The following is a 25283-nucleotide window of genomic DNA, read 5'->3' as shown; positions in this document are numbered from 1 at the left end:
TCAATGTAGGTGTACCCCAGGGCAGTATTTTAGGGCCGCTCCTCTTTAATATCTTTATTAATGATTTAGTAAACATTGATGTTGATACGCGTTACGTAATTTAAGCTGATGACGCTACGTTATTCTTTTCATCTAACCACCCTGCCGAATTGATGATAAGAGCTAATGCAGTTTTGAATAAACTATACACATGGTCATTTGACAACGGTTTGACTATTAATTCGCAAAAAACTAGGGCGGTGTTATTTCGCTCTAAGAACATGCAAATTACTCTAGAAGAAGATTTGCTAATGAACAATTCTAAAATTGAACTTGTACACTCGGTGAAATCGCTAGGTGTATTTTTTGATCATACTATGACGTGGCAGAGCCATATAGATTTTGTTGCTACTAAGCTTTCACAAATAACTGGAATTTTTTATTCGTTGAACTATCTTCCTCGCACTATTAAGTGCTTGTTATATAGTTCACTTTTTCTCAGCCATATAAGTTATTGTTGTTTTGTCTGGGCTACCACTTCTGACAAAAATATCAACAGGCTGTACATACTGCAAAAGAAGCCTCTTCGCGCTATTTGTAATAAACTATGCGATTTCCCTTCAGCCTATTTATTTCATAAACTTAACACACCGAAAGTACAGACCTTTTTAAAGTATCGTTTAGTGCTTGCGTATAAAAAAGAACAGAAAAACAACATAAACTACATTACTTTTATGGCTAACTTAAAGCTACACGAAACTCCATACAGCACAGTAAAGCCAGAGTACTGGCACGTACCAAAATCGCGCACAAACTATGGATCACAAATTCTGTGCTCCAGGCCACCTCGGTTATTAAACGATCTTATTATTAATCAAATTGATATTGCAACTTGTTCTCCTCCTGACGTTTTTGATTTTTTCTCTCATATGTGAGTTGTATAATGCCTATATGCTTTTGAAGTGCAGAGAGACTTTGTTTTTTCTTGCTTGCTCAAATCTTGCTTTTGTTGTATTTTTCTTTCTTCATCGCCTGATTTTGTGATGAGTATGCAGGATATGTTGTAGTGCTTGAATATGTAAGTCTTCGGAAAAACTGTATTTCCGCTCTGTTGCTCCCTTCTTTTTTGTGTATTAAGGGTATTTGGGGCTGGTCAAGCTGCTACGAGCAGCTTTTTTCCCCACTTTACCCCCGCAAAGCTGTATTTAGTTTTGGTGGAAATAAAGCATACATACATGCATACATGCATACATACGTGCCTACATACATACACCGGGCGCTCTGGTTTTCCCTTGGTCGCCGTCGCAACGCGTTGAACTCTCGGAGAAGTTACTTTCCCGCTACTTTTGCATTTACCGTGTCTTGCGTCAAGTAACTGACGTCACGTACGAAATCGCCCTTCTTGAGCCAACCGTGGCTGAGCAACGCTCCGACGTGGTCCACGTCGCGCGTCCTAAGTTGTATCATTCGCCCGTGTCGTAACCAGCACCGAGCCGGTGCTTCAGCCGCCCGGGGTCATGTGACACGCTTACGAAGATGTAATCCTGGTCGGAAGAAGACGACGCTCTGGACTTCGCGTGCTGTCTACCATGTTGTCAGCTGCTATAATTGTTGTAAATATCTTGCAAAGCTACGTCTGTTTTTCACCCCGTAACAATAAATAATATATATATATATATATATATATATATATATATATATATATATATATAGTGTGTGTGTGTGTGTGTGTGTTATGCCATGTGTCGCCAAAAAGGCCTGGCGACCTTTCAATAGGGACAAGCTGGCTTCTGAAACACAACGGGAACAGGCTTGTAAGAGATGGACCATCCCATCGCAGCCATACAGTTGCAGGACTTGTCGGACGATCTCGCCGCTGCCACCATTAGTAAGCGTTGAAGGTTGTAGAGAGGAACTTGGGAGGAACTAGGTGAACAGTGTTTACAGTATTTACATTTTAAACATGGGATACATTTACACAGTCTAGCGTGACTCCCCAATGGAGCCCGCAAAACGAAGCATACAGCGTACATCTTACGAGCGCACAGCTAACGAGTACATTGACGAGCACAGAGCACGACGACGAGCACACCTAGCAGCCCACAACAGCCGCTTATAAGCACTTCGTGTTTCCTAGATCCCTAGGTGAGGCAAAAACGTTCGACGTCATCGCAGGCGCCCCCCTTTTGAGGGAAGGGGGGGAGGGGGTTTACACACACACGTACGCACAGCTTTCATGGCCGATTCGCAGAGCCAGGCGTCAACGCAGTCGACCCTCCGCTTGCCCATTATCTTGAGTCTTGAAAGGCGCGTTGGTTCCCCGAGCTGACCCCCGCAGCGTGGCCGCCGGTTGTCCCTTGTCCGGCGCCTCTAAATTCCAGAGCTGCCTTTCTCCTGTAGTCGCCGATTCCCCGAACGAGGCGCATGGTGGATTAACGCCGCCGTAGTCAAGTTCTCCAAAGGTAGTTCGTGGTTGGTTAGCGCTGTCGTTCTCGCTGTTTCTCTGAAGGGCGCCACCACCGCGGATCGATCGAAGCACCTGCAGCGGGCTGAAATAGTTTTGCAGAGCAGTACCTCTGCAGGCCGATCCTAACAGGCTATAGAGCGGGCCGGGGGTAGCACGCCCACTTCTTCCTTCTTGTCCTTCCTGCCTCTCCTTTTCCATGGTCCCCAATACTTCAGGTAGGATTTCCCCCCTTTCTCGAAAAGAGAATTGGCACGATGGTTAAGAAACTGTAAAGACAACAAAATTGGACGTGGCTTAACTAAGGTTAAGCCTGGATATCTTGAAGGAAATGGTTCGATGATGCTTATGGTTATGCTTTGTGATTTAGCCTATAGTTATGCTTAAGGTTTAGCTTATGGTTATGCTTTATGATTTAGCCTAGGGATATGCTTACGGTTTAACTTATGGATATACTTATGGTTTAAGTTATGGATATGCTTACGGTTTAGCTTACGGTTATGCTTTATGATCTAGCCTATGGTTATGCTTACGGTTTCACTTAAGGATATGCTTTGGCTAGCTTATGGTTATGCTATACGTGTGCCTTGTGTAGTTATACAAATTGCTTCTCAATGATATATACCATAAGTTATGCAGGATTATTAAACATCTTTATTCATCATTGTTGGACACATTGTCTTGCGATTTCTGTACAGCCATCTGTATCAGTAGTATCACTCTCTTCTCCTACCATGTTGAATGCGCACGCCCATTCTCTAGCAAGCGGTTACATAGTCGGCCTCCGCGATAAACACGCGCTTGGGGGCGAACGTCCAAGGATGACGCATAGCGCGCGGCAGTGGCCACCTGCGCCGACTCCGAACACGCTTACGGAGACAATTCCGACTCCGAACACGCTACGGAGCCAATTCCGACATGCGCGGGCTCGGGCGAAGCGTGGTGTTCACTAGCCTAGTGAAGCTTTTCGCTTCAAAATGTTGTCAAGGCAGATGCTGGCGCAATGAGCACAGTGACCGCCAGAAGAAAGACACAAGTACAGCAGAGGTTAAACGTGACGTGCAGATTCTAACAAAACAGATGTAAGCGCATTAGCTGCACATATAAGCGCAAGTATAAAAAATGAGTAAATGAAGGAAGAATAATCAGGAACGCGCCACATATGGCTTCATGCGGACTTCATATGCCTTCATGCGTGAATGATGTCAGGACTAGGTTGGTGTCTACGCCGTGTGTGAGCTGCACTGTCTGGAGCGACTTCGCAGTTCATGTCACAATGCGGCGAGGCAATTGGTAAGGGACAAAATACCGGCTGAGCAACTTTTCACTAAGGCCACAGCATCGAACGGGAGTCCCCATACACAATTGGTCGCGGGGGTTGTAGCATACTTGTCTGTAGCGGATGTTATGACGGCGTGCATCTGCGTGCTGCTGCTCACCGATGTCAAGCCGCGCAAGCTGGCGAGCTTCGTCAGCGCGCTGGACAAAATTCGGCGTCAGTAGTTAGGCGCTCGTCGTCTGGACTTCGTGGCCGTAAAGGAGGCCAAGTTGGGTAGAGCGCGTCATTCCTTCTAGGGCGGAATTATACGCGAAGGTCATGTAAGGCAAGATATGATCCCACGTTTTGTGTTGGACGTCGATGTAGATAATGTCCGTGATGGTCTTAATTAAGCGCTCCGTAAGTCCGTTGGACTGCGAATGGTAAGAAGTAGTATTTCGATGCCGAGTGTTGCTCAGCTGAAAAATTTAGTCCATTAGCTGAGCTGTGAAAGCCGTCCCTCGGTCTGTGACTACAGTGACGCAAGAAATTGTGGTATCTAAAGAACTGCGCTACCTCAGAAGCCGCGGCTCGTGGTAGCGCCTGTCTCAGCATAGCGGGCTGCGATAATTGCGATAATCACCCAGCTGCGATAATCACCCACTTGTTGCCGTCGGTTGACAAAGGAAAAAGGTCCATGAATTTCCAATCCTACTTGGTCGAATCATGTGGTTCGATGGGTTGCAATAACACGGTGGACTTTATGGGCGTTGACTTTCGACGCTGACATTAGTGGCAGCCTTTAACGTAGTGTTTGACGCTTCCCGGAAGCCCGGGCCAGTAATACTTCTCGCCTACTCTGGCAAGGGTTCGTGAGGAGCCTAAGTGGCCAGATGTGGGCTCGTCATGACAAGCGAAAAAAATGTCGTCCCACAAGTCTTTTGGAACGACCGGGAGGTAGGAGGAAGGAGGAATAAACCTTATTAGTTAAAATGAGCCGACGGTAAAATCGTCCGAGGTTGGCGGCGTCCCTAGTCCAGGATGCCGTGGGCCTGAGCTGATAGCTTGGCCCTGCTCACCAGGTGATGCTTGTCTTCAGGGGTGGAGCTTGTCAGCTGTGCCTCCCACTGCTCGACGGTTAGTCCGGTGATGGGCGGTGTCGATGGGTTTCGTTGACATTCCCATACCATGTGGTAGAGGGTATTGGGCGTAGAGCAGAAGGCGCATTTGTGAGTATAGCTCGTAGGATGCATGGCGTGTAGCAGGGTGCCGTGCGGGAATGTGCCAGTCTGTAGTCTTCGGAAGATCATCGCCTCTTCTCTTGTCAGCTGGGGATGCGGGGGTGGATAGATCCTTCTACCCAGTCTGTAGTGGCTCAGGATATCGGCGTATCTTTTCGGGACGCTATCTTGTTGGTCTACCGGTGCTCGTGAACCTGGTGGGATAGCCCGGAGAATGTGATCTCGGGCAGCGGCATTAGCCGCTACATTACCCGCCAGGGACTCGTGTCCCGGGGCCCAGAAAATGTACACTTCTGGAAAGTTGTCTCGTTTTTCGAGGATGCTCAGGGCTTGTTTGGAAATGCGGCCCTTTTGGTAATTTCTACATGCTGTTTGTGAGTCTGTGATAATTGTGATTAGATCTTCCTCTCGCTGTCCCGTAGTGGCCACCAGGGCTATCGCCGTTTCTTCCGCGCAGTCGATGTCTGGAGTGCTTACCGAGGCCGCTGCTACCTCTTGTCCTTGGCCGTTGATCACGCTGATAGCGTGAGCCGCTCTGTTCTTGTACTGTGCCTATCGGTGTATCGGACTTCTCCTTGTTTTGGTCCTTCGTAGGCCTTACGTAGAGCTTTCACTCTCGCTTGACTCCTTTCTCTGTGGTATTCACGGTGCATGTTTCTCGGGATGTTGGCCACCGTGATCTTCTCCCTCAGGGGTAGAGGAACCCGCTGTTTTGTGGACTTATATTCGACTGGGTAGCCTAGTTTTATTAACGTGTCCCTACCCGTGCTGGTGAGCTTGAGTCGCTCTATCTGGCTCGTCTTGTGGGCCTCTACTAGTTCCTCCCAAGTATTGTGGTTGCCCAGGTTGAGTAGTTTCTCCGTCTACGTCGTCGGTGGAAGCCCCAGTGCCAGCTTGTAGGTTTTTCGTATTAGAGTGTTCAATTTGTCTCTCGCGCTGTTCTTGAGACCCAGGTACGGGGTGCCGTAAGTGACTCTGCTGATTATCAGGGCTTGTATTAATCTGATTGTGTCCTGCTCTTTCAGGCCGTGCTTCTTGTTTGTCACTCTTTGCACCAAGTGCGCGACTTGGGTAACTGTCGCTTGCAGTTTTTTAATGGCGGCGAGACCGGCACCGTCCTTCTGGAGAGTGAGGCCCAGAATACGGAGTGTGTCCACCTTGGGTATGTTGACTCCATTTAGTGTCAACGTTGGGTCAGGCGTCTCCTGCGGAGGCCGCCCTCTGGTCCTCTTTTTAAGGATCAGGAGCTCCGACTTTTCCGGCGCGCATGAAAGACTGCAGCGGTGTAGATACTGCTCGGTCCTGTCGATAGCTTCCTGCAGGGCGTCTTGTTGTTCGCCCGCCGATCCCGTGCACGTCCACATGGTGAGGTCGTATGCATACATTGCGTGACGGATACCCCTGATGTTCTCCAAGAGGTTCGGCAATCCCCTCTTCGCTATATTGAACAGCAACGGGGAGATCACCAACCCCTGGGGGGTTCCTTTCTGCGGTATTTGGAACTTCTCGGTCCTGAGATTCCCCAGGCCTATGGTCGCCGTTCTACCCGTCAGGAAGTCCCGGACGTAGTTGTATGTCCGCCGTCCGCAGTTCGTATTTTGTAGGCTGTTTAGCACTGCTTCGTGTGAGACGTTGTCGAAGACTCCCTTCACGTCGAGTGCCAGGATGGCACTCTTGTGGAATGTGCTGAGGCCGTCGATGACTTCTTCTGTAGGCTGAAGTAGAATGTCCTGGGTGGAGAGGTTAGGCCGGAAACCGAACATAGTGTTCGGCAGGTGCCCACCTTCTTCCAGGTAGGGTGAGAGACGATTGTGGACCATGTGCTCGAAGAGTTTTCCCGCGCATGACGTGAGAGAGATCGGACGCAGGTTCTGTAGATTGATGGGCTCGCCGGGTTTCGGGATCATCGTTACGTCCGCGTGCTTCCAGGAAGCTGGTATACTGCCGGTCTCCCAGCTTTCATTGATATACTTTAGTAAGCTCTCCGTCGCCCCGTCGTCCAGGTTACGGAGGGTCTTGTTAATTTTATCCCTGCCGGGCATCGTTTTTCTTGTGAGATTTCTTAAGGCTGCCACGATCTCCGACTTGGTGAAAGGTTGGTCTAAATCCGGATTGGGTTCCCCCTCGTACTCTGGGTGAATAACTGGCTGCGTCTTCCGTTGTTGCTCGTCTACGATGTATTTCCCGGTGATGGCTTCGAGCGCTTCTTCCTCGGTTCCCTGGAAGGTGTGTATAAGTCTTTGTATGTGTTGCCCCGTGGCAGTTTTTGATTCAGTCTTCGCCAGAAGGGTCCTTAGAATGGCCCAGGTCTTTCGGTTGCTGAGGGTTCCCTGTAACTGGTCGCACACTTGATTCCAGTTCTGACGTCCGAGTTTTTCAGCATACTCCTCCGCCTGCCGCGAGACTGCGGCAATGCGGATCTTGAATTTGCTGTTTCTCTTCTGCTTCTTCTATCTCTTCAAAAGTCCTCGTCTGGCCTCCCAGAGGTGAAGTAGGTGTGGGTCGACTTCGGGATTGTCCGCAGTGAGTTGGATGGTTTTATGTATACTTGGTAACCAAGTCCATCACGTTCTTGGTCCACTCCTCGATGTCCTATAGGCTTCTGGGGTGTTCATCTTTCCTGAAAGCAGGCCAGTCCGTAATTTTGGCCTGACCTAATCTCAGGGGAGTTTTGTGGTGCATGATTTCGGTCTGGATGATATGATGGTCGCTGCCCAGAGTCTCGTCCAGTCTCGACCACTCGACTTGCCTTAAGCCAGTGGAGAAGGTCAGGTCTGGGGTGGTGTCTCTGGAGACACTGTTGCCGATTCTAGTTGGTATTAGAGGATCGGTCCACAACGTCAGCTGGTGGTGTTGTGCCGCGTTGTGCACGTCCATACCCTTCTTGTTGGTTGATCGGAAGCCCCAAGCCACGTGCGGAGCGTTAAAGTCACCCACCACTAGAAGTTTTTGACCGTTGGTGACTTTCTTCTTCTCTCAGGAACTTGTCCAAGTCCTTTAGTGTCCTCTACAGGGTTTTCTTGGGAGGAACCAGCTCAATCAGAGTGTGTTCGATTCTGTGGTTGATTTGGTGCTGCTGCGTCGTGTAGTGCTTCTTGATGAGGACGGCGGTCCGGGTCCTTCCTTGGGCAATGTGCGTTTTGTAGCCGCGCATCGTAATATTATTTGTTTCTGTTTCCTGTAACGCGATGACGTCAGGTTGGTGTAGGGTGCATAGGTGAAGTAAATTTTGCCGTTTCCGATTTATTCCTCTGCAATTCCACTGCCAAAATTTGAGGGTTTCGGTCGCATCTTTCTTCTTTGCTATCTTATTCGCTATCTTGGCTTCCCAGAGTCTCGTTCATCTGGGCTTCTCTGATGGGGTATTTTGGCTTTTTCCTTGCCTGCTCTTTTTCCCTTTCTAGGATGGAGATGCGTTGGCTGAGCTCGTTGCCCATCTGGGTGATGGCTGCTTGGACGGTGGCTGTCACAGATTTGCTTATGGTGTCGACGGCCTGAGCCAGTTCGGCTCGGAACTCATTTCTGAGCTCGGCCTTGTCTTCGGTTCGAGTCTTGTTCATCTTGTACTCTATTCCCGATTCTAGGTCCTCTATCGGGGGAGTGTGTTCCCTCGGCGGCGTTGGTGTTGTGGTCGGTTTCTGCTGTTTTTGTAATTGGGCAATGAGATGTTGGAGCTTCCTTTCCAGGGCTTCTTCCGTGGCCTGAGCTCTTCTGTCCCGTTCCCCCTGACGTCCTTGTTGCTCTTCTAGACGCTTCATGAGCACTTCATTCCGCTTCATCAGGTCGGCGTTTTGCCTTCTGAGGGAGGAGATGGCTTCCTCGTATCTAGAATTTCACTCTTGTGTCGGCAGTGAGGGAAATGGGTCGGTTGTCGACTTGGAACTGGCTATCACTTCCGCCCAGCTGATCTTCTGCTGTTCTTGCTGTGGCTTGTTCCATATTGTGAGGAGCTTGAACTTGCCTCCCTTGTTAGAGGTGGTTGTCGGCCTCTTGATTTACTTCTCTCCCTCACGTACAGGGGTGGGGGTCTTGGCTTGAGCCTTTTCTCGCACTCCTTGCTTGCCGTCTCGTGAGGTAGTCCACATAGTTTGCACTGCAACTGGCAATCATGATCTGCTTGTGGGTTCTGCACCCCGCACCGGTTGCAGATATGTTTGTCTGGGTTGGGGCATACGTCCTGCCGGTGGCCGATTTCTCCGCAGGCCTTGCAATACTGTACCGATCTGCGGTATGGGCGGCAACGTGTGTGCGAGCCGGCCACCTTCACATAGAAAGGGATGTGCGGACCTTCGAAGGTGATAACTGCAGAGGTGGATTTGCCGAGCATCCTCGCATGCAGGATGCCACAGTTGTTGGCTGCCAGTAGTTCCGCAAGCCGTTTCTCCGTACACGCAGTGATACCGTGCACGACTCCACGTACTGTTCCTGGGATCGGTTTGATGTACGGCGTCATCTCGTATGTGGCCGCCCCAAGTTGATGCTGCTAATGGAACCGAGCTTCAGTGCGTAGTCCTCGTCTGCGGTGCTGGCAATTATCAGGTTCTGCTTCCACTGCGTTTGGATGGTTACGTTCGCGCAAAATTCTTTGAAAGGGGAACCACTAGCCCTTGCAAGTCCTTCGGTGATCTTCTCGTCCGGCCAGCTGGACAGTTTCATGCCGGTTCTTGGTCGGTATACCACCTTGTAATCATTCTCTGGCAGCGGCGGCGTCACGCGTCGCGGCGGTGGCTTGCCGTCGGTTCGGCTTCCCTGATCTTGCTGCCGTTGGTGGTTGCTGTTGGCTTGCATGCTTGCTTCCACTCTCGGGTTGCTCCTCGCGTTCAGTCCTCCTTGCTGGTTCTGGGGGTTACCTTGCTTTCCTCCCTCTTGTATGCGGTCCTCGTTCGGCGCCTTCTTGTTTTTTCTTGCCTTGATTGCTTGGAACCATGGGCCAGCTTGACTCAGCGTCTTGCCGCTGTTCTCATCGAATTCGATGTTGCTCTGAACCGCTGTGGAGTCTTGGCTATTGTTCTCTATGTCCATTTCGTGAGCACTGCCGTTCGTTTCCCCTGCCATTCTCGGTGATCGCGAGGCCACGCGGGCCCGCTCCTGGGGCGCGTGCGGCGTTCGGAGAACGGTGTTCGAATATGTCGAGGAGCTCGCTGCTCGGTGTCAAGGTAAACAAATCCACTCACCACGGTAATTCCGGCGACTTTCGATGCCGATTGCCTTGTCGAGTTCAATGACACAAAATCGTGAAGTTTGGTTAAGGTTAACCGCAATAACTCGCGATAAAAGCAGCAGCCCATGCGAAGCGTGTCCGCTCCACTCGCCCCCCTGGTGGCTTTTTCACCGGGAGGTAGCCTAGGTTATTTGAAGGTGCGTTTTCCTTCTAAAGCACGTTGTCTCGCAGACAGAAGGAAGTCAGTACGCAACTTAGATGGCGTAGAATGGCTGTTGGCCGGCCCTCTAAGTGGTTCCTCATATGTTGAAATTCAGCATTGTCACGCTACAGTGACGTCAGTCGGATGACAACTTGGATGACTTGATGACTACCAAGTCGGAAGTAGTAATGGCACCCAGGAAGCTGTCATCGTCATCTGACTCTCGACTGACAGATTCAGTTGGTGCGCGCTACAGTGTGTCAGCGTCTTCGTGCTTGTGGCCGGACTTGTAAACGACAGTGACGTCAAATTCCTGTAGCCGCAAGCTTCACCTTGCCAGTCGTCCTGAAAGATCGCGTATGCTTGACAACCAGCATAGGGCATGGTGGTAACTTACCACTTTGAAATGACAGCCGTGAAGATAAGGGTGAAACTTCGTGATCGCCCACACAAGCGCGAGACACTCTTTTTCTGTTGTAGAGTAGTGCGCCTCAGCACAGGACAGCGAGTGGCTAGCATAAGCTATTACTCTTTCATTGCCGTCTTGATGTTGGACGAGTACTGCGCCAAGACCGATGTTACTGGCGTCATTATGTACCTCGGTATGGGAGTCTTGCGCTGGAGTTTGAGGTATAGCAGCGGCGCCTGGTGGCGGCGAGAAACGTTATCTGGGTAGCACCACCTTGGGTAGTATTGAGCCCTTGCTGTGGTGAAGCACGTTTCTAGCCCGAGTTTTCCGTCGATTCGCACTTTCTTCTGCCCTGTTGCGAGTTCGAAAAAGGCTCGTCACTTCTCACAGGCCACGCCGACCACGCTGCGAGCAGGCCGCATCCTATAGTTTAACGGAAATGGACTCTCCGAGTGCCGTGGGACATATTGCTGGAAACAGAAGGAATCGGCGACGCCTATCCGGAGAGACCTAGCTCAGCCTCGAAAAAGCGTCACTGTCGTTACTGCTGCGTCGTGGGCTGCCATGAACAAGCAGACCTGAATCCCAACAACAGATTATACTGTTTTCCTTCAAGTTCTCACGAAGCGAAGCATCAGGCGCGCTGGATAACTGCAGTTCGTCGCGCTTGGTAAGCGAAACTTCGCGCCATGCTGACTGCTTTCCCTGTGTTGAAGTTTGTTTATTTAGCTGCTTTCTAAAATTTCGTCTTTTGCACCTACAGTCCCGACGGCAGACCGACATAGTAACAGGCAAGGCTGGTGATTCACGATTCGAGACCCGGCCGCAGCAACTATTAACGATTCGACCTGTGGGAAGTGGTGAAGTGACCAGGCGTGTCACACAAATGGCCGGGCTGATTCGGTGACAATTCACTACCCCACTACGAGCAGCACAGGTTAGAGAGTTAAATGTGCTCATCCTTGACCTCAGGCCAGCACGTTGAGGCAGCGCAGCAAGGTAGTATGGATTGCAGCACATCGATGTTTGAGCGCTGTCATTAAAAGCTACATCAAGCGAGCAGCGCACGAGGTCGCGCTGCAGCGCGATTCGCACGTGCGTTACTGCGAGCATTGCATCAGTTATTATCAGTTGCTAAAGGCGCAGTACTCGTCCAACATCAAGACGGCAATGAAAGAGCAATAGCTTATGGCCACTACTACAGCGCAGTCATAGCTACTTGTCTAGCGGCATGCAGTCAACAAAGATTGCAGGAGGCCCGCCGTTTCGCGGCATGTCGAAAGACCGCTGCCGTCGCGACGCGTAAGATCATACGCTCGAGCAGTTCGAAATCGCGGCATGCTGAAAGACCGCTGCCGTCCAAGCGCGTACTGTCGTGAGCTCGAGCAGTTTCTTACACATGATGTCTGCTTATCGCTGCTGTGAATTCATTTATAGCAACCATTTCCTCGCGTTTGTGCGCCTGAATCTAGCAGCGTGCAAGCCTTACCCTCAGTCGAACTTCGTACGCAACTCGCTTCATTTGTGAATGACACCACGTTAAAACTTCGCCGCTTATTTCTTGAACGACGTACGCGTATTTCATACGTTGCATAATTTCTTGCCGTTACGCAGTGTGCCACCCCTGAAAAAATCTTCGGCGCCCGATATTCGCTGCAAGCCGTGGTACAATACAAGTAAAAGTGGCGGGTCCATATTGCAAACGTGCTTTCCGAAGCAGAGGACTTCGCGTGGTACTACCCAGTTCAGGACAGAGGGCGCCTTTTAGCACCTTTTTCGCAGCGCCCCCTGGGCAATGCAGGAGCCCCATCAACGTCGTCGTCAAAATGTGCCAGGAAGGGTGCTGATTGCTTAGTTCAGTGAAGCCTGTTCATTTTTCCAGGAAAATGGCGTGTCATCCCTCGTAAGGAGAGTCAGGGGTTCCGCTATCTGCGAGAAATTGTAAATGAAATGGCGATAATACGCACACAAACCTAGGAAACGCCACACGGCATTAGCCACGTTTACATGAATACGGTAGAAGCGTACCGTATTATCTTGACGTATCGCATTCCGCTGATGCACCTCCGTTTACATGTATGCGCATCTCACTGGCTGGCAAGCTAGCGCCATCTGATGTCACATTTCAATATGAGCCCCCTAGTTCCGGAAATCATGCTTCCGCTGACATACGGCCGCGCCGCTGGTTGGTTGGCCGGTTGTATTCCCGCAGCGAATGCTTTCCCATAATTCCTGATGCGATACGCTTCTGTTTACATGCATCGATGAAATGCGCATTCTCCATCTCAAACTACCCTTGTTTGGCGTATTAGATGCGATACGCCTTCCTAGGGAATTACCTCGCTTACATGAGATGCGATACGCCTGAAAGTTGATACGATACGCTTCTGTCGTATTCATGTAAACACCGCTATTGTCGGCCGGGGTAGGAAAAGTGGTTACCGCGGCAAGCTTGTCGGGATCGGGTCAGACTCCTCTAGCGCTGAAGACGTGTCCGCGAAACTTGAGCTTTTCATACCCAAAGTGGCACTTTTCTAGTTTAAGCGTGGGATAGCCGATCGGATCGCGTCTCGAACATTTGCAGGTAATGAAGATGTTGCTGAAATGTTTCATAAAAGACTACTGCGTCATTGAGATACACGAGACAAGTCTGCCACTTCAGTCCAGCGAGAACAGCATCCACCATTCTTTGAAACGTAGCTGGAGCTGAATACAAGCCGAAACGGAGCCCTCGAAATTCATAGAGGCCGTCGGGAGTCATAAAGGCCGTTTTCTCGCGGTCTCTTTCGTCTACCTAAATCTGCCATTATCCGCTTTTCAAATCGAGTGACGAAAAATACTGGGCGTGCCGCAGTCTGTCTAACGAATCGTCAATATGTGGCAGAGGGTACACGTCCTTTTTTAGTTGCGCTGTTGAGCTTCCGGTAGTCGACGCAGAAGCGTAATGTTCCGTCTTTCTTTTTGACAAGAACGACAGGAGACGACCATGAGCTGTCGGAAGGCTCGATAACGCCGCTTCAAGCATCTGTTTTCCTTGCTTTGTATAGCCCTTGGGTAAAAAAAGAAAAATAATGTTGGGGCAAACCCGCATCACCTTGAAGGTGGTGCTTTTACTTGAGTACGAATCGCTTCGCGTTTTTTCGGCCACATGCGGTAGGGCTGCTGCCGTATCGGGCGTGCGTTGCCGCATGTGATGATCCTGTGCCTTGTTATTAAGTCTGGCGAACCTTAGACGAAATTGCAAAACATGCCCTCAATTCAAGGAAGAGCTCGTGCAGTGCTGCCTGGTCATCGTGCGATAGCTCTGAAATAATATCCATGTTACCCAGTGATTTGTAAACCATCCCCACTGCTTCAGAGGCAAAACATTCAGCCATGTTCTCTATTTCGTCGGCAAACGCAATCGAAGTACCGCCGGAAAGGTGTCGATGCTCGTTACTTAAGTTGATGACAAGCAACTGAGAACGGCCATCACAATTCTGTAGCACACTCCTAGCCGCACAAACATCTAGCGACAGAATGTATAATAAGTTATTTTCTGCTATCGCTTCACCTTCGCGCATTCAACCGCACATAAGTTCGACGAGGGCACTGGCTCGTGGAGGAAGCGTAACACTTTCGGCGGAAATACGAAGTGCATCGCCACGTCGGTTGTCGTCGTACCCGTCGATTGCTCGATCGGCTGAGTAAGTGACTACACCTCCCCGTAGGTCAATAAGAGCGCCGTATGTTTGGCGGAAAGTCAACCCCGAGAATGACGTTACGGGAACATTCGCGTAAGACAAGGCAGCTGGCCACGAATGTAGATCCTCGAATCCGAACTCTAGTCATGCAGGTTCCCGGCGGAGTAACAACGTGATCTCCAGCCGTCTGAATCTGCGAGTCATGCCAAGGAGTAATTACTTTCTTCAGACATATCGCCACCTTCCCGCTTATAACTAAAAGTCCGCACCGTTGCGCACTAAAGCGCTAACCGCGTAACCGTCGATTACCACTTGTATGTCGGGCAAATGCCGGTCGTTCCATTGAGCTGCAGCTGGCATCGAATCGGCGCCCGTCCTTGTTCGCGTCGATCGGAGCACTTCAGCGCATCGGCTGCCAGCAGCCTCACCTCCGGAGGTCGCCGTAGTTTTCCCGTCGGGGACATTGCGATCGCGCGCTCGAATATCACTGGGGCGGTGGCGAAAATCGCCTTGGCGATGGCAAGCTTGACTTTCGACTGGTAGGGGGTGGCGTGCGCAGCCAGATATTGCTCAATATCCTGGGGTCGTTGCCCAGGTCGGGGTGGCGGCGGGTAGGCGGAAAAGTCCCGCAACCCGAGGCGTCGGTATGGGCACTGGCGGTACAAATGATCTGATTTACCGCAATGCAAGCACAGAGGACGGAGGTCCAGAGTGCGCCACCAATCCGAGAGCCACTTCCGGAAGGTTGCGTCGACATCGGCGTAATGCGCTGGCTGCTCCGGCTGTAGAACCACATCAGGAGCGGTAGGTGGAAACGCTGGCGGCGTGCGTCGTTGTGCGATGTATTGTACCTGTTGGGCTGATGAAAGCGCAACCGAATGAGCGGCGTGACCCAACAGAGGGTTTGACGAACAGGGAGTCTCAGTGCTTCTGCGTAGACGCACGGCGGTGTTGATTCGATGGACCGGTGGCGGTGCTCAATCGGAAGAAAGCTGGACCGGAGTGCTTTGTGTACTTCATCTTTTACCTCATTGGCAATGGAGCTCACCGTAGCTTGTGACACGCTGTAAATCTTCTGCATTTCTTTCAGAACAATGGTGCGAATGAGTTCTCGCAGGTTGTCTCTATCGCTTCCCGTCGCTGTGAAAATAACGGAAGAGGCTATTGCGTTCAGTTGCCGTTCGTAGATGTTCGACCCCTGCTGAAACATCTCCATACTTACAGCCTCCGAGAAAAATTCGGCGACAGTCTTCGGAGGGCTCGGCCCAAAACCAGGGAAAAGCTGCTCCTTCAGTCCCCGCATCAGGGGACGCAACTTCTTGCCTGCGGTCATTGCATGGTCTGCTCTTCTGAGGAGGAGCGTCATGTCTTCGACGAAGGTGCTGACACTTTCATTGAGAAGCTGGACGCGGGCCTGGATCGCTCGTTCTGCCTATTCGCGGCGATCAGCGCTGGCGTAGGTGTCTCGCAGCTGACGGCAGAACTCAGGCCACGATGTCAGTTGCTCTTCGCGGTTTTGGAACCGCGTACACGTGCCGTCATCCAGGCAACAATAGACATTTTTAAGTTCAGTGGGGTCGTCCCATTCATTGTACTTGTCCACGCGCTCAAAGTCGGTCATCCAATTTTTGACATCTTCGAACACGTCGCCATGGAACGACTTTGGGACCCGTAGATGCTGAAGTGTTTGCCGGGTCGTCATCGCGCTATCCATACCAGTCGAAGTGGTTGGAATGGCTGTGTCTGTGGCTTCTGGAGGCAGTCCCCTGTTCGTGCGACTTGCCCGATGATCGGGAGTTTCTATTGGAACTGGGCTGGTGGTCCGCACCCAGGAGGGGTCTGTAGCCTGAGTGAGAAATACCCTGCACCTCCACCAGTTTGTCACGTGTCTCCAAACACAACTGGCGACATTTAATGGCGACAGCTGGCTTCTGAGAAAAAATGGCGACGAGATCAGGCTATCGAACGGGCCGGGGGTAGCAGGCGCACATCTTCCTTCTTGGCCTTCCTGTCTCTGCTATTGTACTGTCCCTATACTGCCGTTAGCTAAATATATATATATATATATATATATATATATATATATATATATATATATATAATGTATATATATGATTCCCACCGTGCCTCACAGTATGCTTACTATTACTGCGAACCACACTCGCATGCCTGTCTGTAACTTTGGATTGGCAAAGCAAATTCTACAGCGAGGCATTTGCCTTGCGACCATCGATTGTCTCGGCTACCAATACGTGGCAGCGCTATCGACCGATGGTTCTCGCGAGCTTAGCATGCCCCTCGTGCCAGCCTGGGGCATCGATCCCACCATAAAGAAAATGGTTGCGACGGACCTGTCCTCTAGGCAGGCTGAAGACCTTTGCGAAGTATTATCGTCCTACCGCGATGTTTTCGACTTCGACGATCGGGGTCAAGCATCGGATTCTTACTGGCAATGCTGCGCCTATTCACCGACGACCGTATCGTGCTTCTGTGTCGGAACGCCAAGTAATTCAAGATGATGTGAACAAAATGCTCGATAAAAGCATCATTGAGCCTTCATCGAATCCCTGGGCGTCACCTGTGTTGTTGGTTAAGAAGAAGGACGGCACGTGGCGCTTCTGTGTAGACTACCGTCATCTGAACAGCATTACAAAGAACGACGTCTACCCGCTCCCACGTATAGACGATGCCCTTGACTGCCTGCATGGTTCCAGCTATTTCTCGTCTATTGATCTTCGTTCGGGATATTGGCAGATTGCTGTTGACGATATGGACAGAGAAAAAACCGCGTTCATCAAACCTGATGACCTATACCAATTTCAAGTAATGCCGTCTGGATTATGCAACGCCCCTGCCAACTTTGAGCGTATGATGGACTCCTTGCTCCAAGGTTTCAAATGGTCCACATGCCTCTGCTACCTCGACGACGTCATCTTCTTCTCGCCATCGTTCGACACTCACCTTGAGCGTCTCACAACTATACTTGATATATTTCGAAAGGCGAAGCTGCAACTTAACACGTCCAAATGTCGTTTTGGCCACTGGCAAATTACTTTTCTGGGCCATCTCGTTGACGCTTCCGGAGTAGAGCCTGATCCCGACAAAACTCGCGCTGTCCGAGAGTTTCCGGTTCCGAAGACAGCCGCAGACGTTCGTAGTTTTGTAGGGTTGTGCTCGTACTTTCGTCGTTTTGTTCCAGATTTTGCGACAATTGCTAGGCCCCTAAATAACCTTTTGAAGAAAGATTCTCGTGGGGTACTGCAGAAGCCGCCGCCTTCTCTCGTCTTGTCACTCTTCTAACCTCACCACCTATTCTCGCCCACTTCAACCCTGATGCCCCTACAGAATTACGTACAGGCGCCAGCGGTCATGGCGTAGGTGCCGTTTTAGTCCAGCGTCAGCGTGGTAAGGATCGCGTTATTGCTTATGCGAGCCGCCTCCTAGCACCATCGGAGCGCAACCATTCCATTACGGAACGCGAATGCCTTGCTGTTGTCTTGGGGGTTGCGAAGTTCCGTCCTCACCTTTACGGTCGCCCTTTTTCAGTCGTCACTGACCATCATGCTCTCTGCTGGCTCTCATCGCTAAAAGATCCTACAGGCCGGATTGGTCGATAGACTTTGAGGCTACAGGAATTTTCACATTCCGTGGTGTACAAGTCTGGCCGCCTGCACCAAGACGCTGGCAGTTTGTCGCGTTACCCTGTTGACGACTCTGACTCCTCCAATATTGTCAGTGCTTCTTGCGTATTCTCTTTATCCCAGCTGGTTCATTTCGCCGACGAGCAACGCCGTGACGCCTACATCAGAGCACACATCGACCGTTTTGAACACTCTCCGGCTGATGCTGCTCTACGCCTCTTCATCCTCCGCGACGGTACCTTGTCGTCGTAACATTCATCCGGACGGCTCTGAGTTCCTGCTTGTAATACCTAAGCACCTCGGCTCCACCGTTCTAGAAGAGCTTCACGGCGCACCAACGGCAGGACACCTCGGCGTATCTCGAACCTATGACCGTGTACGTCTCCGTTTTTTCTGGCCGGGCCTTGCCCGTTCCATACGACGTTACGTCGCCGCTTGTGAACTTTGCCAACGACGCAAGAAGCCTTCCCAGCTCCCCGCTAGTTACCTGCAGCCGCTCGACATCCCTGCCGAGCCTTTCCATCGTGTCGGCTTGCACCTTCTCGGCCTATTTCCGCAATCCACATCAGGAAACAAGTGGCTTGCAGTCGCGGCGGACTACGCGACCGCTACACCGTAACCCGTGCTCTTCCGACCAGTTGCGCAACTGATGTTGCGGACTTCCTCCTACATGATATCATTTTGATGCATGGTGTTCCACGTGAACTGCTTACAGACCGCGGCCGCACCTTCTTGGCCAAAGTCATTGACGACATCATGCGTGCCTGCTCAATACAGCATAAATTTACCACCTCCTACCACCGCCAAACGAACGGCCTCACTGAGGTTTACAGACACAGAGCGTTTACAGACACCCTTACAGACATGCTATCCAAATACGTTTCAGACGACCACCGTGACTGGGACCTGGCTCTACCCTACATTACCTTTGTATACAACTCTTCTCGTCTCGAAACTGCTGGCTTTTCCCCGTTTTACCTCTTGTATAGCCGCGAACCGACGCTACCACTGGACACTGTGCTTCCGTCCGCCACAGCTTCAACTAGCGATTATGCCCTTGATGCAATCGCCCATGCTGACCATGCTCGCCAACTTGCGCGCGCTCGTCTACAAGTGTCTCAAGAGAAGCAGAAACAACGCTACGACCTCCGTCACCGTGATGTCCATTTTGTTCCCGGCGCCCTCGGGTTGCTTTGGTCACCATCGCGTAAAGTCGGATATGTGAAAAACTGCTTTCCTGTTACACAGGCCCATATCGCGTGCTCCGCAATGTGACCGATGTCACCTATGAAATCATTCTAGCCACGCCCACTACGTCCTCCGCTGTGATAACCAGTGACATTGTCCACGTCGCCCGACTCAAGCCCTACAACTCCACGTGTACATTGGATATTTAACAGCACCGTGACGGTGCTTTTGCCGCCGGGGGGTAATATTACGATATCATCGAGCGATGCTCAAGAGACGATCCGCCGCGAGAACGACGAAGAAGTTGGTCGGTGCCCTTGGCACGAATAAGTGTCAGCCTGGCTGCCTGGCTCCACTGTAAATAGCGTGTAAATAGCATCTTTCGCCTGTGTCTTTCCACACGTAACTATATATATACATATATAATATATCTATATATATATATATATATATATATATATATATATATATATATATATATATATATATATATATATATATATACAAACACAATACCGCAACGGTGGCGTAGAGGTAGAACACCCGCCTCGCGTGCAAGAGGTCCGTGGTTCTAATCCCGGTGCCGCGGAATTTCTCACCGGATTCAGAAAATTCCGCGTGTTGATAAAATTATATAAACAGGCCTGGAGTGCAGCCTTACCCTGGTCACCAGAACCGGTAATGCACTCCCTCACCAGAGTAGGATTGTCCACCCTGGTGCAGTACTTGGCCACAACCTCCTATATGATTACAACAATGAAAACCCGCCTTCAGTCCCCAGCAGCTGCGTAGCAAATAGTCACCGTGGTGGTCAGACCTGTGACGCAGCACAGGGTGCTAAGAATCTCTGTGCCCGCGCAGGCCGCCATTGGAATCTGAACCTGGCAAAGTTTAACGCTAGAACGTTACTTATTGAGGCGAGCTTAGCAGTGCTATTGGAGGAATTAGGGGGCAGTAAAAGGGATATAATGTAGCTCAGTGAGGTTAGGAGGACAAAATAAGCATATACAGTGCTAAAAAGCGGGTTGAACTACCTGTTCCTAAGTTCGAGTGTTTGCTCGGTGGTTGTAGCCTCGGAAGCAAATTCAGCAACTGTCTTGAGCACGTTGCGCATCAAGCCGGGCAACAGCTCTTTCTTGACACGTACCCTTCATTAGGAACCGAATTCTTTTCTCTTCTGGCATGTCGAGGTCGGCGTGTCTGAACAAGCGAGTCACCTACTCTGTGAAGATTGCGATGCTCTCGTTGGGAAGTTGACCCGCCGCGGTTGCTCAGTGGCTATGGTGTTGGGCTGCTGAGCGCGAGGTCGCGGGATCGAATCCCGGCCACGGCGGCCGCATTTCGATGGGGGCGAATTGCGAAAACACCGGTGTGCTTAGATTTAGGTGCACGTTAAAGAACCCCAGGTGATCAAAATTTCCGGAATCCTCCACTACGGCGTGCCTCATAATGAGAAAGTGGTTTTGGCCCATAAAACCCCATAATTTAATTTTTTGGAGAGAAGTTACACTTGTGCTTCCAGCAGAGCTTCGGCTTTATCCTTGCGCACGACACTCGTAAAAGTCTGCAAGAAGCCATTGCGGATTAGGTCCCATGTTGTCATGGTCGATCCTCGGTTGTCAAACCACATTCTGGCAGTGTCTTCTCAGGCGAAGTATACACGACGCAGCTTGTCATCGAGTTCCAGCTGCTGAATGTGGTGATTCTTTCGTAAGTCTCCACCAGGTTTGTGAGTCTTCAGTTGATGATCCATGGAAGGTCGGTGGTTCCCTGGGCTGTTGTAGCACGATGGGGGACGCTGCTGCTGCCATTGGGGTTGACTTGGTGACAATCTTCGTGGTCGTTTCTGCTAAAAGCCCGTGCGACGGGAGCAGCCCTTGCAGCCTGCGGCTACCTACCGGCTACCTGTTCGGGCTTGGGTCACGGCTTTGTGGGGGCGTCCGGTACATGAAGGCAAAGCACCTCCACCGGATGTTGATTTTCAGTGACGGTAAAGAACATATTAGCGAATCTGTGAATGTCGAAACTAACATTTATTTTGCGAACAGTCTGCGATCATGTGATCTGCGGGTCAGGCGCGTCGGTTTCTATATTTCAGCCGGACGCTCTTGAGGGCTAGTTGGTTCATACTTGAAGGTAGGATAAAACTGCGCGAAAAACGAGGTCCACGAGAGAAACACACAACGCACCACGAGAGCAGACTGCCAACTGTTTTTTTAATGAATTCGGAGTATAGGCTATTTCAAGCAGGATCCCTGGCACATGTCCCCATGGTCGCTCACACTTGTGCAGATAACATAACAGAATTCTGCAGACTAACCGTAACACAGTTTCTACTGAATAAACATGCGGGAAAACGACCGAACTAATTTCTTGTGCGCACAAACATTGAGGGATCAAAAAATGAAGACGGCACATGTCATAGCAGTAACCGAAGTTTAGGCAATAAGAGAGGGAATGAAAAAGTGCGATAGTACCTGTAAAATGCGAATACAACAAGGTCAACACTAGTGACGTAGAAAGGACCAAAGATAACGAAGATTGCATAATAAATAGACAACAATTAACTGAAGTAAATGCGAAGCTGAAACTCCTTCGTCCTTTTCTTTGATGTGAAAAGCTTCTAGAAGCTCACGGGCTATTTTATTCTTGCTTCTGCCTAGGATCTTAATTTTATTGAACAGTGCTTTACATCATTCAGATGCAATGCAATGAGTGGGCAAGTGTGCTCCTTCTCTTTTCCTAATCGACAATGCATGCTCTCCTGCGCGTTCATTCAAGCAGCGCCCGGTTTGGGAGGTTAATGCAGAACGGGTAATAAAAGAAAGAGAGAAACCCCCAAGACATGCTAGACGCAAGGAAATATTTCACAGTAAGACTTGGATTTCGCTGTCCTGTGGGCGGTGGACCAAACAGGTCGCTGCATAAACGGCATCAATCGCGTCCTGCATTGCTGCTACTGGAAGTGTCGGCCAGATTCGCAAACATGGAAGATTGTCGGAAAACACACAGAGCAGAGTTCCCAGAAAAAATGATCCTTTTTTATTCACAAGAAAGGAGACCTGTGCGTCAGCACTCATCGCAGCTGCTGCACAATACGTATCTATGATAAAAGGCCGGCGGCGTGTTGTTCCCTGCTTTTCCCTTTGTTATTTTCTACGAATGTAATAAAACTCAAGGAGAGCACTTGTAGCTCTTAGCTACGTTTGGGTGGATGTCACATTTTCTCTTTAATAAAGCTCAAAGAGAGAAGCAATAAATTAATAATGTTGCTAGGCAGCGCAATGTGTGCGACGCTACTTTCGGTGTACTTCGCCAGAATGTCATCTCATAGTCATATCATGCTTATGACACATAAAACCGAGACTTTTTGAACAACCAAGTAGGTCAAGTGGTTGAGTCATGCCGCATACGTGATTGCGGTACCAACGTGCGTAAACGAACTTTCACGTATTCTACCTCGAGAATTATCACGTCTCAGTAAATATATACCGAGAATTGGCACGCATCCCTAATACTGGCTCAGCCTTCCCTTTAGCATTTTCACATAACTTTTAGTCTTATTTATTTCCTACAGGGCCGACATTTCAGTTTGTAGTCGGCTTTTCAGGTTTCTTCCTCCACCCTAACACAGCCGGCAAACTTCTATCGGAGATGTTCTCATTCAGCAACAACAAACAAAGGCTGCCAAAAACCCCACTGGAGTTGTCCAAGTATGCGTAAGCACACTGCCAAATAACAGTTGTCCCGCTCGAAAATTTCAGTTGGCCCACACCGAAACTTCAAGTTGGCCAACCTCGAAATTTTTGGCCCACCCCAAAATATTAGTTGCCTCACTGCTGCTATAGGCTTCCCCATGTATTTTTCATGGAGCGACATGTATCCCTACGTAAATGCGTAAATCTAATCATATTTGTAACCTCTCCAAATTTTATTTTTGGGGGCATTCAATTGGCTGTTACCGCTTATAATGCTACGCAATCAATACAGTTTCACTATTCTAATGATTAAATGTCCTAACATCATAAATTACTCATTTTGGAGCAGATACAAGTGACAAACAAAACTTCGCGCGGCAGACACACTTTTGCTGGGATACTTTCCAAATAAAGCTTAGGCATTTAGAAGGCGTTGATGAACCAAGTCATGAAGCCCTACCTTCTGAAACGTGAGGTAGGACACCCTTCCTGTAGTGGATATTGATGTTGAATCGTTGAGGTCGACATATATGTGGGTATAGATGACAATCTCGCAAAGTTCCTCGTTGATTGGTATCATGGTGGCGTCATATCCCGCACGACCAATGGTGCATACCGTGTATCCGTAGCCCGTAGAGGCTGCATAGAGCACATGTTGAAATAACCAATGACTACTATCTTTGTTAGCAGCTAAACCTCTTGGTAACCTCCGGCTAGAAGACAAATGAGCTTTAGCTGCAGACAAGAAAGCTTTTATGGGTGCGTATGCAGCACTTTCAAGGAATGATTATACAGTGATTTTCTGAACGCATGCTCGAGCTTGAGCTAGAGTTCATTGTTCATTGATCATAGGCTAGTGGGATATAGCCATGGAGTGCAATGTGCGCGTACCAAGAGGTTTCTTAGTAATACTACGATGTCGGAACTTATCCTTTGTAACATACGTATTAAAAGCAACGCAGAAGCATTTGCGAAAGATATGAAAGGTACATCTGTCATTTCCGTGCAGTTGAAAGTATTTTGCCATGAAAAGAACACTTGAAAAAGAAGAATCAATGGGTAAAGTTGTACCTCTGTGTCACGCAAAAAAAAAATCAAATGAAGAAAAATTTACCGGGCCCGTATACCCGACCACTAATACAGTGCGATTTTATCCCGAATTCCTGACGTCAATATTACGTAGCCAGCGACAAGACCATTAAGCGGTGACCAACAGACGTTGTTTGAACAGCCCAATAAAACTATCCGATCATTTACCCTAAAGGCCCTTGATAATGTTAAAGTACCGCTACTGTTGCTACTCTACCGCGGTCGCGCGATCTCCTCGCCTCCTCCTCCCCACCCCCCCTTGCGCGCCTATTCAGCGGGAACCTGTTTCACGCCCGTTTTTCTGCATGATGATTGGTCTCCCTGTCGTTGGCCTTGGAAACACGCTGATCTTGCGTTTTGAAAGGTGGAATGTGGGCTTCTTGGTAACGCATATTGATAGATGTACGGTAGCGCGATTAAAAGACAGGACAAAAGAAGACACACACAGCGCTAACTTCCAAAAGTGGTTATTATTTATATTTTCACATGGTGGCTACAACAAAAAAGCTAATGAAGCAATAACAGCTGTGTTGAATGAAAACAATGAAATTTAACTGGCAGAATTTAAGAGTAGAGACGTCGCGATGTGCCCGGATATGAACCTAAATAAATTATTGAAAGAAATAGAAAAAAGCAAGAATAATAATATCAATGTATTTTAGCGCGGAAACGCACAATGAAGGTATCCCGTTCAGGGTAATAGCATCGTATAAACGCACATGGCAGAAGTCTATTGCAGTCTATCTATTACACAAGCTCAGCCTACTCGACATAAAAGATCCGTTCATCACGAAAAATTCCGAGGCAGTATTAGTCTTTCTAGAGGACAACTGTAACGCGGGACTAAAGGCCTTTCCAGTAGATGTGAAGGACCTGTATTATTATTTGCCGCAAAATGAATTGCTGTGTACAGTCATGTATAGATGAATTTGGGACCGTAAGATTTAGTACTAACGCGGACACAACCGTTGAAGATTTTTCATCACTTTTAAACTTGTATATAAAGTCAACATTTGTGCAAGGAAGTAACATTCCGTACCTTCCAAAACAAGGGCTCTGTATAAGATCGTGCTTAGCACCTGTTTTAAGCAACCTATACTTAGCTAAGCAAGACAGAGACCTGTATTCACGCGTCATTGAGACAAAAGTTGTTAACATATCTAGAGTTTTTTTATTTTTTAGTGTTTGTTAATGTTACGCCAGACAACACTGAACGAGAAGAAAGGAGGGTTAACTGCGAGGCGCGATTTTCATTAGTCATATCATAACA

The 25283-nt window shown here is 49.4% G+C and overlaps 1 protein-coding gene across 1 annotated transcript in view; it reads right to left on the bottom strand.

Moving 5' to 3' along the window:
- Positions 1 to 25283, bottom strand: part of LOC142558267 (uncharacterized) — a 208114-nt gene that overhangs the window by 120208 nt on the left and 62623 nt on the right. The window contains exon 2 of the mRNA XM_075670423.1: positions 23385 to 23563. Within this exon, the coding sequence (XP_075526538.1) occupies positions 23385 to 23563 (179 nt within the window). The remainder of the gene's footprint in view (positions 1 to 23384; positions 23564 to 25283) is intronic.

The sequence above is a fragment of the Dermacentor variabilis genome, chromosome 9 (genome assembly GCF_050947875.1).
Source record: "Dermacentor variabilis isolate Ectoservices chromosome 9, ASM5094787v1, whole genome shotgun sequence".
Taxonomy (NCBI): domain Eukaryota; kingdom Metazoa; phylum Arthropoda; class Arachnida; order Ixodida; family Ixodidae; genus Dermacentor; species Dermacentor variabilis.
The sequence above is the reverse complement of the archived record's forward strand: the minus strand, read 5'-3'. Positions and strand labels throughout refer to the sequence as shown.